The sequence below is a fragment of the Calidris pugnax genome, unplaced genomic scaffold (assembly GCF_001431845.1).
Source record: "Calidris pugnax isolate Ruff unplaced genomic scaffold, ASM143184v1 scaffold103, whole genome shotgun sequence".
NCBI lineage: Eukaryota > Metazoa > Chordata > Aves > Charadriiformes > Scolopacidae > Calidris > Calidris pugnax.
Genome location: NW_015090990.1, coordinates 16,863,198 through 16,875,502, shown reverse-complemented (window position 1 = coordinate 16,875,502; position 12,305 = coordinate 16,863,198). Strand labels below are relative to the sequence as shown.

Sequence of the window (12,305 nt, the reverse complement as noted above, 5' to 3'; positions counted from 1 at the left end):
ATACAGCTTTGATTTCCATGTCATGGCTCTGTATCAGAAATACATGATGCCCCAATTTCTTCAATCATGTGGGGGTTTCTTAGTATTGATTGTGCACTTCTGAGTTTCCAGCCAACCCTTTGATTTCAAACTTTTCACCAGAAAAAAGGTAGGTTCTTAGCATGGAGGGGTTGATATGCATTTGTGGCCATGCTTGCAAATGGTCTGCTAGATGCAGTGTCTGAGAGACACACAAGCAGCTGAACTGCTCAGCACACGGCTAACATCAAATTAATGCCATTATTTCTGAAAGCAAATTCCTGCTGCAACACAGTTACAGACAGTCGATGTTCACATTCATTGCTTTTGACAGCCTGATATAAGGTAATTTAATTTAAATGCCCAGATGAGAGAGAAGCAAGAGGCATTTGAAAAAAAAAAAAGAAAGAAAGAAAAGCTCACTCTTTTTATACATAAAATGCCTGCTTGAAGGAATAGATTAGTAGCCATACAGTGCGATTGATTTGCAAGAGCCCATGGACTTCAGTGGAGAGCTCTGTTCAAAGATCAATAGAGAATGCTGCAGCATGAGTAGTTTTGCCACTTAGGCATTCAAGCAAATGGTTGATGTTAATTCCTTCTTAGACTTTGGTCCAGGGCCAGTAGGGTTTGGGAGGGCACTTGACTGTGTTTCAGAGAGCAAGCTGGCCACATATGTCCTTCGCCTTTATTTCATTAGGCAAATTCTGTAAGAGAATTACAAATACAGACCCTCTTTCCTAAGTTGCCATGGCTGCACAAGGCAGTGGTATACTCACTGTTGGCAAGGCCAGCAGCCAAAATCAGAAGTTTTTTCGAAGTATTTGCTTTTTTGCTAATTGCATGACTGGTTTTGTGGTTTTCCTTGTGTGACAGAGGCGTTTTGTTCACTTCCACCTCCCAGGCTGCTCTCAAGGTTTGCGTTTGGCTGTGTCCCACAGTTTGGGAATATACAAGTGATGGGCTGGAGGTTTAGTAATTAACTGGGGAGCCTTGCCCAGTGCAGAGGGGGCTGTCTCTCCGTATCCAGCACGGACATCTCATTTTTAACTGCACCTTTCTAACAGCTGGAAAAGACAGTGAAAAATGCCACGGGTGTTTTTCAAGGAGGTGCCACGTTGGCAGAGGCAGCCGGCATTCCCACTTCCAACGGCTCACGTCACTGCTTTGTGTTGTGGGATTGACTGCTTGGCTGCACAGGGAGCTGTCGCTAGCTTCCTAGAAACATAGCCAGGCCAATAATGCTGGATGCCTCTGTAGACCCTCAGTTAATCATTCTCTCCAATACAAACTTTTAGGGTGAGACTCAAATGGCAAATGAAATAATTTCCAAAGTTTTTGGGGTTTGTGTGGGACAGCCTAATGAACAGCTGGCACATTGGTCTAGTTTGGGAGTTTCAGTATAAGTAGTTGAAATCAGATAGAACTGGCTTTTGGGTAACCTGGATAGTGTACTTAACCTACCACTTTTACAATTTTAGCATCAGGCTCCGTCCCTGGATCAGAGTACCTGTCTGCAGTCACAAAATCATTGGGCGTGTTAACAGGGTAATCCAGCCCGTAGCTGCGATGAGTAGTCACACTTGAGTCATGGGTGAGGTTAAGGTTTGATCTGTATTACAAGCTTGAGTTCTCGGAATCCTACTTTATTTTGTTCATAATTTGTTTATTATATTTATTATCATTTATTTATTCATTTTAGTTAACCTCTGTCACTTTGCTATGGTATCTGAACACCTACTATAGTTGCAGAGATCTGTGCCTCAAAGACGACTAGACTAATACACTGGAACCTGCTGGGTGCTCAGGCCAAGCTGGGACTGAATGGGCTCTGGGAAGGATCCATAATCCAGATTCCTGCCTGTTTTCCCTGAAACTGCTGAGTGCCCCTTCTCCTTTTGTACAGGGAGCTCCTGACTGGGTTGCTCTGGTGTTGCCATGTGAATTTTACCAACCTTCTGGAGTGATTCTGGGGTTGTTCTCTCACTCTTGCAACTGACAGTGATGGAAAAGAGACCGTACTTTGTAAATGGTATTTGCAGAGATGGTTACCCCTTAGCTCTTCTCTCAGCAGTTGGCCTTTAGTTAGGTGCTTGCCGGCAGGAGGCTGCTGGCTGGTCGGCATCACCTTCAGGCTGTGCGTCTTGGCAAGTTGGTGAGTGCCCTTGAGGCTGCCAGTGTTGCTTCTGAGACTCGTGCAAATATCAGGTGCAAACAGGAATTTTTCCCTGCATAAGTAGTAAAACAGTTGGGAAATACAGTGCAGCCAAGGACGGTTCTGCCGCTCCTGGTGTTTCTCCTGGGTATCTCCTGAGTTTCCTTCTGCTCTCTGAACATGCTCAGCCCCCTGTGTAATGAGAGACAGACAGGAAAGCCTGGAGCCAGCATCTGTATGGCTGCTTCATGAAATAAATGGAGTAAGGCTGAAGTAAGGAGTAGTCTGGGTTAGATGCAGGAATACTAGGAGATTGTTCCTGTTAACTATTCCTCCTCCTCCTCCTCTCTGTCTCGCTGTCCTGAGTGTCTCAGCTGCTGGCTGAGATGCGTTGAGCACATCAGCCCTAGAGCTTCTGACATTGCTGCTTGGCACAACCTTTGATTCAATTTCAATGCTCATCTAAAAATTCATGCTCACCTTGTTTTTATCAGGTAACCTTGTTGCTACACACAACAATCTATTCCACAGTAGTTTCTCTTTCCTGCTTTTGCTTACAGGGATTTAATACTTCATATAATGGTGCCTGCCTTTCCCTGGGTAGATATTTTCTTTCTTATGTCTCAGATCTGTTCTTTATATGATATAATTGATTCTCAGTACCATTTCCTTCGTGCAAATTTTTGCTAGACTCCGCTTTGGGAAATGGGAGAGAAGGTCTCTGGCTGTCAGTAACACGCTGATACACCAAAATGAGACGCTCAGTTTGACATCTGAAATTGCTAGCAAATACTGAGAAATGTGGTGATTCAGGCCCCAGCAAGGACTCGATCAGATCGCCCAATTTACCCAGGAGCAAAGCTGTTTCTGGTTTCAGCCAGTTAGAAACAAGCTCTTGCATTTGGTTCAGAACTGGGTGTGCGGGGAGCTGCACCCAAAACCCTGACCTTAGATGATATGCCACTGGCACAAGGAGTGCCATCTAAGTGCCACCTTTTTTATTTGTGACCTTTTTATTTTTCTGACAGGATGTGAATACCTGCTATGCAAGGGTTTAATATAAATTATCAAGTAACATTTGGCTCCTGCTTTTCCTGTGGGGTAACTCATTTTTGCAATCCTTTATTTTTCAGTGTGCGAGAAGTGACTATATGCTTTGTGTATAATATTTGTGTGCAGTAGTTTTTCATGCCAACGTGTGCACGATGATCTCTATCACAGAGAATAAAGCAAAGCTCTTGACAAACTATAGGAAGCACTAATAAAAAGGGTGGGTTTTTAAAATCTGCATTGATACAGAAATACTTTGTATGTTTTTGAGTACTCTGATCTGAAATGTGAATGTATCATAATGAAATTCATATCAATTGTTCCCACATTTAACTTTGAAGGACGCATGGAAAAATGCCTGCTTTTTGTAATAAGTTTAACGTAGCAGTCAAATCATTTCATTAACGATTTCCTCCTCAGGATTACATTTTCAAAGCCATGTGCAATCATTTAATCATGTGCCTCCTTATTAATGTTAAACACAATTAAAGTCCCAGTATGACACTTGGAAAATGCACCCCTTGCGGTAAATGCCTCCTGCACGCAGAATATCCCAATATCACAGCAACTCTCCAGTGTTTTGGCTTTCCGAATCCCTTGGCAGAAGCTATGGGTGCCATTACCTTACCCGTGTGACCTCTGAGATGTAGAGCGATGCAATGATGCTTGTGGTTGTTTTATTTGGCCGTGTCTGGCTTTTTCAGCCAACCACTGACAGCCTCTGGAGATTTTACTTTGTGATTAAATAATAATGTAAGAGCTTGTTTCTTTGAGAAAAAGTTAAAAAATAACAGTAATATCATGAGCAAGATGTGGCATGGGTGGTAAGACCTCTGTTATTTATTGTTTGTTTACTCAGCCCCTGAGGAGCGGAGAGGAAAGCTCCCATAATGTGCTGTCAGAGAACGTGTCTGCCAGGAGATAAGCAACCGTCTGCTTTAGCAAGCAGCAGATTACAAAATGGCCTTTGCAGCCACTCTTTCAGCCTCCCTGAAAACACAGCCAGTCCTGAACCCCGGGAAGGCCCTGTTGCTCAGCATGGGATTTTCCACTTGGCCAGTACTAAAGGGAGGCATTTGTGTGGGGCAACCTGTTGGTGCAGTTCCCTTCTGCACAGGCTGAGCGGTGGCCTTCAGGGTTCTCCTGCAGCCCCCTGATGCTGGTGGGGGCAGCTGCCAACGCAGGGCCTACAGGTCCCTCCTGTGTGGTAGCCAGGGTCCCCAGTGCTGGTGGGTGCCCAGAGCTAGCAGTGTGTCATGACCTACATGTTGCAGGGTGTTTCCTGGAAAGCATAGAACTAGAAATAGTAATTATTTTTAATGTACATACCCATGTATTTACACTTATGTAGAAATGTACATGCGACATATTAAACTAAAATATTGTGGAGTTGAACACACAGTGTTCAACACAATTACCGAACCCATCTCCTCCTCTCATTTCCCCAGCCTCAGAGTCTGGGTGGTTGTTGCATATAACGAGCTGTTGTCTTGACTCATAAAAACTTAGGAGTTTGATTTGGCAAAAAATTTAAATAATAAACAACATCATACAGAATTATCCCATCCGTGGCCATTGCCAGTGTCTACCTAGAACTACTTATGCTTCTTAAAGCCCTTCATGGGTTGTCACTGAAACTGAGCGATATTTGAAGCCATGTCAGATTATCCCTGTTTTCTATGTAGTATTAGCCTGTCAAGGTAAAGGCTTATAATCTTACACTTGCTTGACAAGCTGCATTATTTGTACTGTAATGTTAATTTGTGCTGAGGCTCCACAGTTAGTTGTAGTTAGGTTTATGAAACCTGACGTTTAATGTTCCCTAACTCTAAATAAAAATGGGCCCCTTGATCAGTTTTTCCAGTGGAACACTCCATTAATCTCTTCTGGCTTGATTTAGTGTCCTGCCAAATGCTGAGTTTAAACTTTCTCACAAGTATTTATTTTCAGGAAGGCTGATGATATCAATAGCAGAAGGGAGATAGATGGATAGATGCCGAAGGGGGCCATTGTGATCTTTCTGCATTTGGAAGAGACATGCTTTGTTTGTAAGGGCAAAGAGGATTGTTCTGTACACAGAGATGATCACAATGACTGATTTATGAAGGTTTTTTCAATGTAATCATACTTTTAAAGTTTACTCCGGCTTCTATCCAGTATTTAGCTCGTTAAGGTGTTGACACAATTTTGCTGACATTTTTTTTTAAGTGGATTATGCTCACAGCCAGTTTTTCAAAGCAAACAGATGGCTTTTCAAACAGAGCATGCCCACAGATTATTTTTTTTATGGTGTCTCTAGAATTATGACAGCTCTGTCAGAGGGGGCTGGTTTGTCATTAATTTTCTTGTGACAGATGATTCAAAATCATTTTTGCTCCTTCAGCTTGCTCAAATGAACCAGCTGTTTAAAAATAAAAAATACAAGGAGACTAAGACATAAATCAATTGGTCTGCCCATGAATGGAATTGCACTATTTTGATAAGTCCATTTCTGTTTTTAGATCACTGTAAAATAAGAATGTCTTCAAAATATTGGAAGTATGCTCAGGAGGAGTGTTTTTCTTCTTGGAATGAGAAGTCATGTTGCGCATTGCCTCAGACAAAACCTATAATCCGAATTGCCTGGTTACTTAAATGTGAAATTGGAATATGCATAAGGGAGAGCGGGTGGCTCAGCACCCTCACATGGGGTGTGAAGTCCCTTGGCTTCTGGGGACTTCAGAGAGGAGTCTTGGCAGGGCGGACTCAGGCTGTCGTCCTCCAAGCGGAGCTGTATCAAATCCCAAGTAGCTTCCTTTAAATGAGTCTCAGTGAGTCCCTAAGCAAAGAAACAGTTTGTGGGCCACTCTGAGAAAGATTTCCATGCATTTCCCTCACTCTGAGAAGGAAGATGACATAAATAAAGTGACATAGACTCCGCTGAAGCTCTTTGTGTCAGCTTATGGAGCTGCATCCATCTTGTGCTGCTGCACAACAGGAAATCCTCCTCCTCTGTGCACAGTGTGGGTGATTGTTCCTGCTGCCTGGGGAGAAGCTGGCCATGCCACAGCAGAGGACAAGCTTCTAGAAGTCTTTCTCCAGGCACCTCAACTAAAGGGATGCCAGGTACTTTAGGCTACTGGTCCTTCATCATCATCATTTTGCCTTTCTGTTGCACTGGCTCTCCCAGATTTGGAGCTTATTTGTTCTTGGTGCTGTAGGGATGTTTATTTTGAGTTGTTTCTTGTGCTAAGGGAATACATAGTGCCAGGTATTGAATGATAAGTATTCAGTTGAGGGTGCAAAGTATTGTCACGCTGATATTGTCTTGCGCGTTGGCGCAGCCTTTGGTGTCTTCAGTTCCCTGTGCGTGATAAGAAAAAGCCGCAGCCCCACTGCAGCTGGGTCTACTTCATCCTAAACCCAAACTACTTAAAACTGCCTTTGCATAGTGAAGAATCTACCACCTTTTTTGATAACACTGTCATGTCATTAATGACAGTGCTGTCAGATCTCTTTGCCTATGGTGTGTTGCATTGTCTCTTGGTGCACTCCAGCACGATTCCTGTGCCATTTGCAGACAGGGAGATGGGGACATGCCGGGTGCTCGAGGCAGCTATGGGGCTCCTGGGTTCCAGCCTACCGCCTTTAACCATACGCTCAACCTCTGTCCTAAAAGCAAGACCATGGCTATGTGGAATATGTGCTGCCTAAATTATTCTTGTCTGGTTACTTAAATGTGAAATTGGAATATGCATAAGGGAGAGCGGGTGGCTCAGCACCCTCACATGGGGTGTGAAGTCCCTTGGCTTCTGGGGACTTCAGAGAGGAGTCTTGGCAGGGCGGACTCAGGCTGTCGTCCTCCAAGCGGAGCTGTATCAAATCCCAAGTAGCTTCCTTTAAATGAGTCTCAGTGAGTCCCTAAGCAAAGAAACAGTTTGTGGGCCACTGTGAGAAAGATTTCCATGCATTTCCCTCACTCTGAGAAGGAAGATGACATAAATAAAGTGACATAGACTCCGCTGAAGCTCTTTGTGTCAGCTTATGGAGCTGCATCCATCTTGTGCTGCTGCACAACAGGAAATCCTCCTCCTCTGTGCACAGTGTGGGTGATTGTTCCTGCTGCCTGGGGAGAAGCTGGCCATGCCACAGCAGAGGACAAGCTTCTAGAAGTCTTTCTCCAGGCACCTCAACTAAAGGGATGCCAGGTACTTTAGGCTACTGGTCCTTCATCATCATCATTTTGCCTTTCTGTTGCACTGGCTCTCCCAGATTTGGAGCTTATTTGTTCTTGGTGCTGTAGGGATGTTTATTTTGAGTTGTTTCTTGTGCTAAGGGAATACATAGTGCCAGGTATTGAATGATAAGTATTCAGTTGAGGGTGCAAAGTATTGTCACGCTGATATTGTCTTGCGCGTTGGCGCAGCCTTTGGTGTCTTCAGTCCCCTGTGCGTGATAAGAAAAAGCCGCAGCCCCACTGCAGCTGGGTCTACTTCATCCTAAACCCAAACTACTTAAAACTGCCTTTGCATAGTGAAGAATCTACCACCTTTTTTGATAACACTGTCATGTCATTAATGACAGTGCTGTCAGATCTCTTTGCCTATGGTGTGTTGCATTGTCTCTTGGTGCACTCCAGCACGATTCCTGTGCCATTTGCAGACAGGGAGATGGGGACATGCCGGGTGCTCGAGGCAGCTATGGGGCTCCTGGGTTCCAGCCTACCGCCTTTAACCATACGCTCAACCTCTGTCCTAAAAGCAAGACCATGGCTATGTGGAATATGTGCTGCCTAAATTATTCTTGTGTTTTGTTTTTTTTTTTTAAACCATGTCTGCTCACTGGATCCCAAGCTATTTGTCTGTGTATTCCCATAAGTGTCATGCTGCCGAGATACAAATCTCTTCAAAAGAGCTTCATACCAAATAGCACAGAGCCGTGCGCGCAGTCCCAGTGCTTTTTGTTATTCTTGCATCGAGTTGGATTCCCAGCATCTGGCTAGCGATTTGCATTGTTCAACAGGGACAAATTCATGTCACCAGGAGATGAGGCAATCACATTCCCGGGTGCGGGCTGCCATCCCTGGCTGACGTGGTTGCCCACGTGGTGTTTACCAGTGCCGAGGGACTTGCAAGCCACCATTGTTTCTTCGTTGTGAACACTGTTTGTGGGGGCTCAGGCGGTGCAAGACTGGTGCCAGGCTCTGGTGAAAAGAAAACTATGCTCTCATCAGTGAGGGATAAATCCTTCCTCTTAGGTCCGGGGAAAGGGAGAGCAGTGAGGTGCTCCCACCACTGGAAGGTGTCGTGCTGTGACTCCTCCAAACACATCTGGTTTGTTATGAAAACCTAAGGAGGGTTGGTCATCAGTGTGCCCCGGGTACTGGTGTTAATATCTGTTGGCTCCTCTGGGACCCCACAAAACATCTGTGGGTTGGCAGGAGGTCAGGTTCGGTTGCAGGGATGCGAATGTGACATTTCAGCCAGCGGAGGTATCCCTTCTGAATATGTGTATAACACGCTGCAGTGGGTGGTGTACTTTAAGCTGTAGTTCAGGTGACATGAGGAGAAGAGCAGCTCAAGTTCTTAGTGACACTGAATTTTAATAACCAGATTCATCTCCTGGCTTTTATTTATTTGTATCCTCCAGCACCAGAATCTTGTTGCTTCTGCACTTGAGATATCAATATTGCATAAATATTCATTTTGGCATTTCTGAACTCCTTAATCAAGTTTAAGGTAACACGCTTTTCCTGATAGTTACAAATTGGATTGATATCCTGTTAGTCACCTCACCTTTACATGCTCTGAGATGATACCGACACAGGCTTTTGCTCCTGAAGTCCCTCATTCCCATTCTCCTGCTCAAAGGTCCCAAAAAACCCAGTTCAAATGGATTCAGTGTGTCACTCCAGGGTGTTGTGCTTCTTACAAGTGTGCTCTGCTAAAGGAAGGTAGCAAATTGGGGTGCAAGAAGGGTTGGGTAACCAGGGTCTCAGAGCTCACAGGGGGCCCCCAGCTGGCAGCCATTGCTGTGGGGGGAGTGTGGCACCTCTTCTGCTCACCCTGCCCGCTGTGCTGGCCGCTGCCTTCCCCACCGAGCTGGGTACCAGGCTGCAAAAGGGGCTTCAGTCCCTTCCTCCAGGGCTGGTGATCACAAGGCGGCAGAGGGGATTTGAGGCAGGACCTGGGACCTGTTCCAGAGCATCAAACAATGTGTCAGAGACATGAGAGCAGTATTGCTGCTTTCGGTCCCGAGCGATGTGTGTGATCCCTGACTCTCTCCTGCGTGTCTGTCTGTGCATCCCCAGGGCCAAGGAGATCTCCTGAAGAACGCCAAGAACGAAGCCCTGGAGAACATGAAGCAGATCCAGCTAGCGTGCCTGTCGTGCGGACTGAGCAAAACTGGCAGTGGGCACGCAGACGCCAAGTCGAAACGGAGCCTGGAGGCGATACAGGAGAAGGATACCGGGGATGAGAACGGGAGGCTGTGAAGGGGAAGCAGAGCGGTTGCATTTGTCACAGATTTCAATAACTCTAAACTATTTTTTTAAAGCATTTAAAAATTCACACAGGAATGCCCTCTACAGGGTGTTGATAGTATTAAAATCCTCACAATGTCAGTATTTTAATGCAGTTAATTTATCTAAGTTAAACTCTGGTAGTGAGATTTCTAATGAAGCCAAGCTGTCTGTATGCGAGTGCGTGTGTGTGCGCGCACATGCAAATCCTGTAGACACCCTTTCATGCATTACATTAGTCATTTGCTAATTTATTCCTTTGTCATCTTTGAATAGGCCTGTTCATTCTGAAGATCAAAACAAATAGAGAGTACTTGTATCAGTTTTATGCTTTATTTTACTCTCCAGCTTTTCTCATTTAACTTATAGGTTACATTATGTTACACTGTTTAAACAAACAAAATGCAACGACAAATATCACCGACAGCTGTTTTTGTGAGGACAAAACCAGTGGTTTGCTGCAGATCCTGAACGTGATTTTTAATGGACAATTCAAACCAAGTAAATGGGATATAAAATGGTGAGAGTTGCTGAATAGATTATGATGAGATTTGAGGTGTACATTTCACTGGATTTTAACAAACTGCTCTTCGGGATACACCCAGACAGCACGTACTAATGTAAGAACTAGCTGATTTATTTTGTTCCAGTAGATCATCGCTACCTTGTAGACCTGCAGGACAGCTACAGTCTTTGCTGATAGGCACTAGCTTGCGTAGTAATGACCATAGCTAGTCAGCCCCGTAGTTACAAGGAGAGCTGTGAATGTCCTTCGGTGATCATGAACTCTGAAGGTAAGCTTCAGTCTGTTCTGAAACACCCAGATGTGCCGGTATGGGAAGGAAGGTTTTACAGATTTCACAAACTGTGAAATTTGTTTTACAGTGGGAGGTGTGAGAGGTCAGATCTTGCTTGCTGCCTTCTGCTTAGATGTTGAAGTCAGTTGGATGAAGGGAGCAGGATCTGCCTTATGTTCATGTGGTTAAGAATCATGCTGTGCTAGACATTTGAAGTAAGGCTGCAGAACTGCTACAGCTGTAGTGTAGAGAAATAGCTTGGGGAAAAAACAGGGTACCAGCATTTTTGTGCAGCAGTTACAAATGCCCTGACACATGTCATATGTTTAGGATGATTTTGAGAATTGGATTGTTCCGCTGTAGAAAGGAGACAGAGAATGTCACAAAGCAATGCACCCTCCTCCCTCCCACTGTCCAGTTCATGTATACTCACAACATTCATTTCAATTGTTTAAGTACTGTGCTTGAGTGTAGTATTTGTGTTACCTTTAACAGGACTAAGTGTTTTATGGTTATAAAAAAGACTATATTTATTTAAAGCATTGCTTTTATTTTGAAAAGCTACTTTTTAAATTGATTTGATTAACAAATATGCTAATTTTCTGAACTTAACAAAAAGTAATTGCTGAAAGTTTGACCATTTGAGAATCTTATATAGCTATTGTGTTAAGTTATTTTTGACTTCTCAATAACACTATTATGTTCATGTTGCACATTACTGAGAGAGTAAAGCTATGAAACAACTTTGACCCATGTTTTTAAAGTGATTTAACACAGAAGATAATCAGCAAGATTTGGATAAAGGTGGGTTACAGTAGGTAAGTTGCTTGAGATGCCACTCCTAATAATGTATTATTACAAAAGTTATGACTGGAATGCCTTAAATACCATTTCAGTAAAACCTGCCAGACTTTTTCAGATCCAACCCTAAATCCTTTGTGTTATCTCTCAATTAAATTTTGACTGAGTATTTAGCCTTTGTTGAAGTCTGGTGAGAGATATGTTTTGTGTTTCAGGCAAGGCATAAAGCCCAGATCAATGGTGTAAGTGTGCGTGTTTACGTTTTGCTCTCCTGGGTTACCTTCCTGATTTCATCATGTTTATATGAAAAACAGCACTTGGCCTTCAGTGTTTATAGTTATGGAGGATGGAAATTGTTAATCTAGCCCCACCTTCGGAAAGCATCTCTCAGAAGGCAGAGGTTGCTTCAGGAAGCTTGCCTCTTGATGCTTCATTTAAACCTAGAAATAGCTTGATTTTTTTCGGTTTGAAAGGCTATCTTAATGCTTGTACAGGAGCTGCTGGCAAAATACCTTCTAGTCCTCTTTCCTTCTCTGATGGTATAAACAAATGAACATAAAATTACCTAGAGAGAAGGTCTTGCTTTCTGTGCTCACATGGAGAGGGATACCTATTTGCACACCCAGAATACAGTGGCTGGATGGAAATCCCATAGCATGCACGCCCACGCCTTTCATGCCAAGTTTAAAATTCATATTGTGTCCTGTGCCAAGGTCATGCTGCATGGCTTTCTGTGCCAAAATACAGGGAGCAGAAAACCTTGGGCACCCTGGACTGACTCCAGCGGCTGGGACTATGCCTGAGCTGGTGGCCACAGCCCTGCAGCTGGACCAGCTCCACCTTCCCTCCTGCACGAAGAGAGGGCTGGCAGCAAAAGCTCATCTCACTCCTCTGTGCCCCTTTCGAAGTCACTGGGAGTGGGAGTGGATGGTAAAGCATCAGTCAGCGTAATAAAAATTCAGCCTTGAAGGAGAACACATGAAAA

The 12,305-nt window shown here is 44.1% G+C and overlaps 1 protein-coding gene across 1 annotated transcript in view; it reads left to right on the top strand.

Moving 5' to 3' along the window:
* The window catches only part of PLCL1 (phospholipase C like 1), a 211,858-nt gene extending 200,407 nt beyond the window's left edge, over positions 1-11,451 (top strand). The window contains exon 6 of the mRNA XM_014954763.1: positions 9,513-11,451. Coding sequence (XP_014810249.1) covers positions 9,513-9,695 — 183 coding nt within the window. The 3' untranslated portion in view covers positions 9,696-11,451. The remainder of the gene's footprint in view (positions 1-9,512) is intronic.
* Positions 11,452-12,305: the final 854 nt, after the last annotated feature.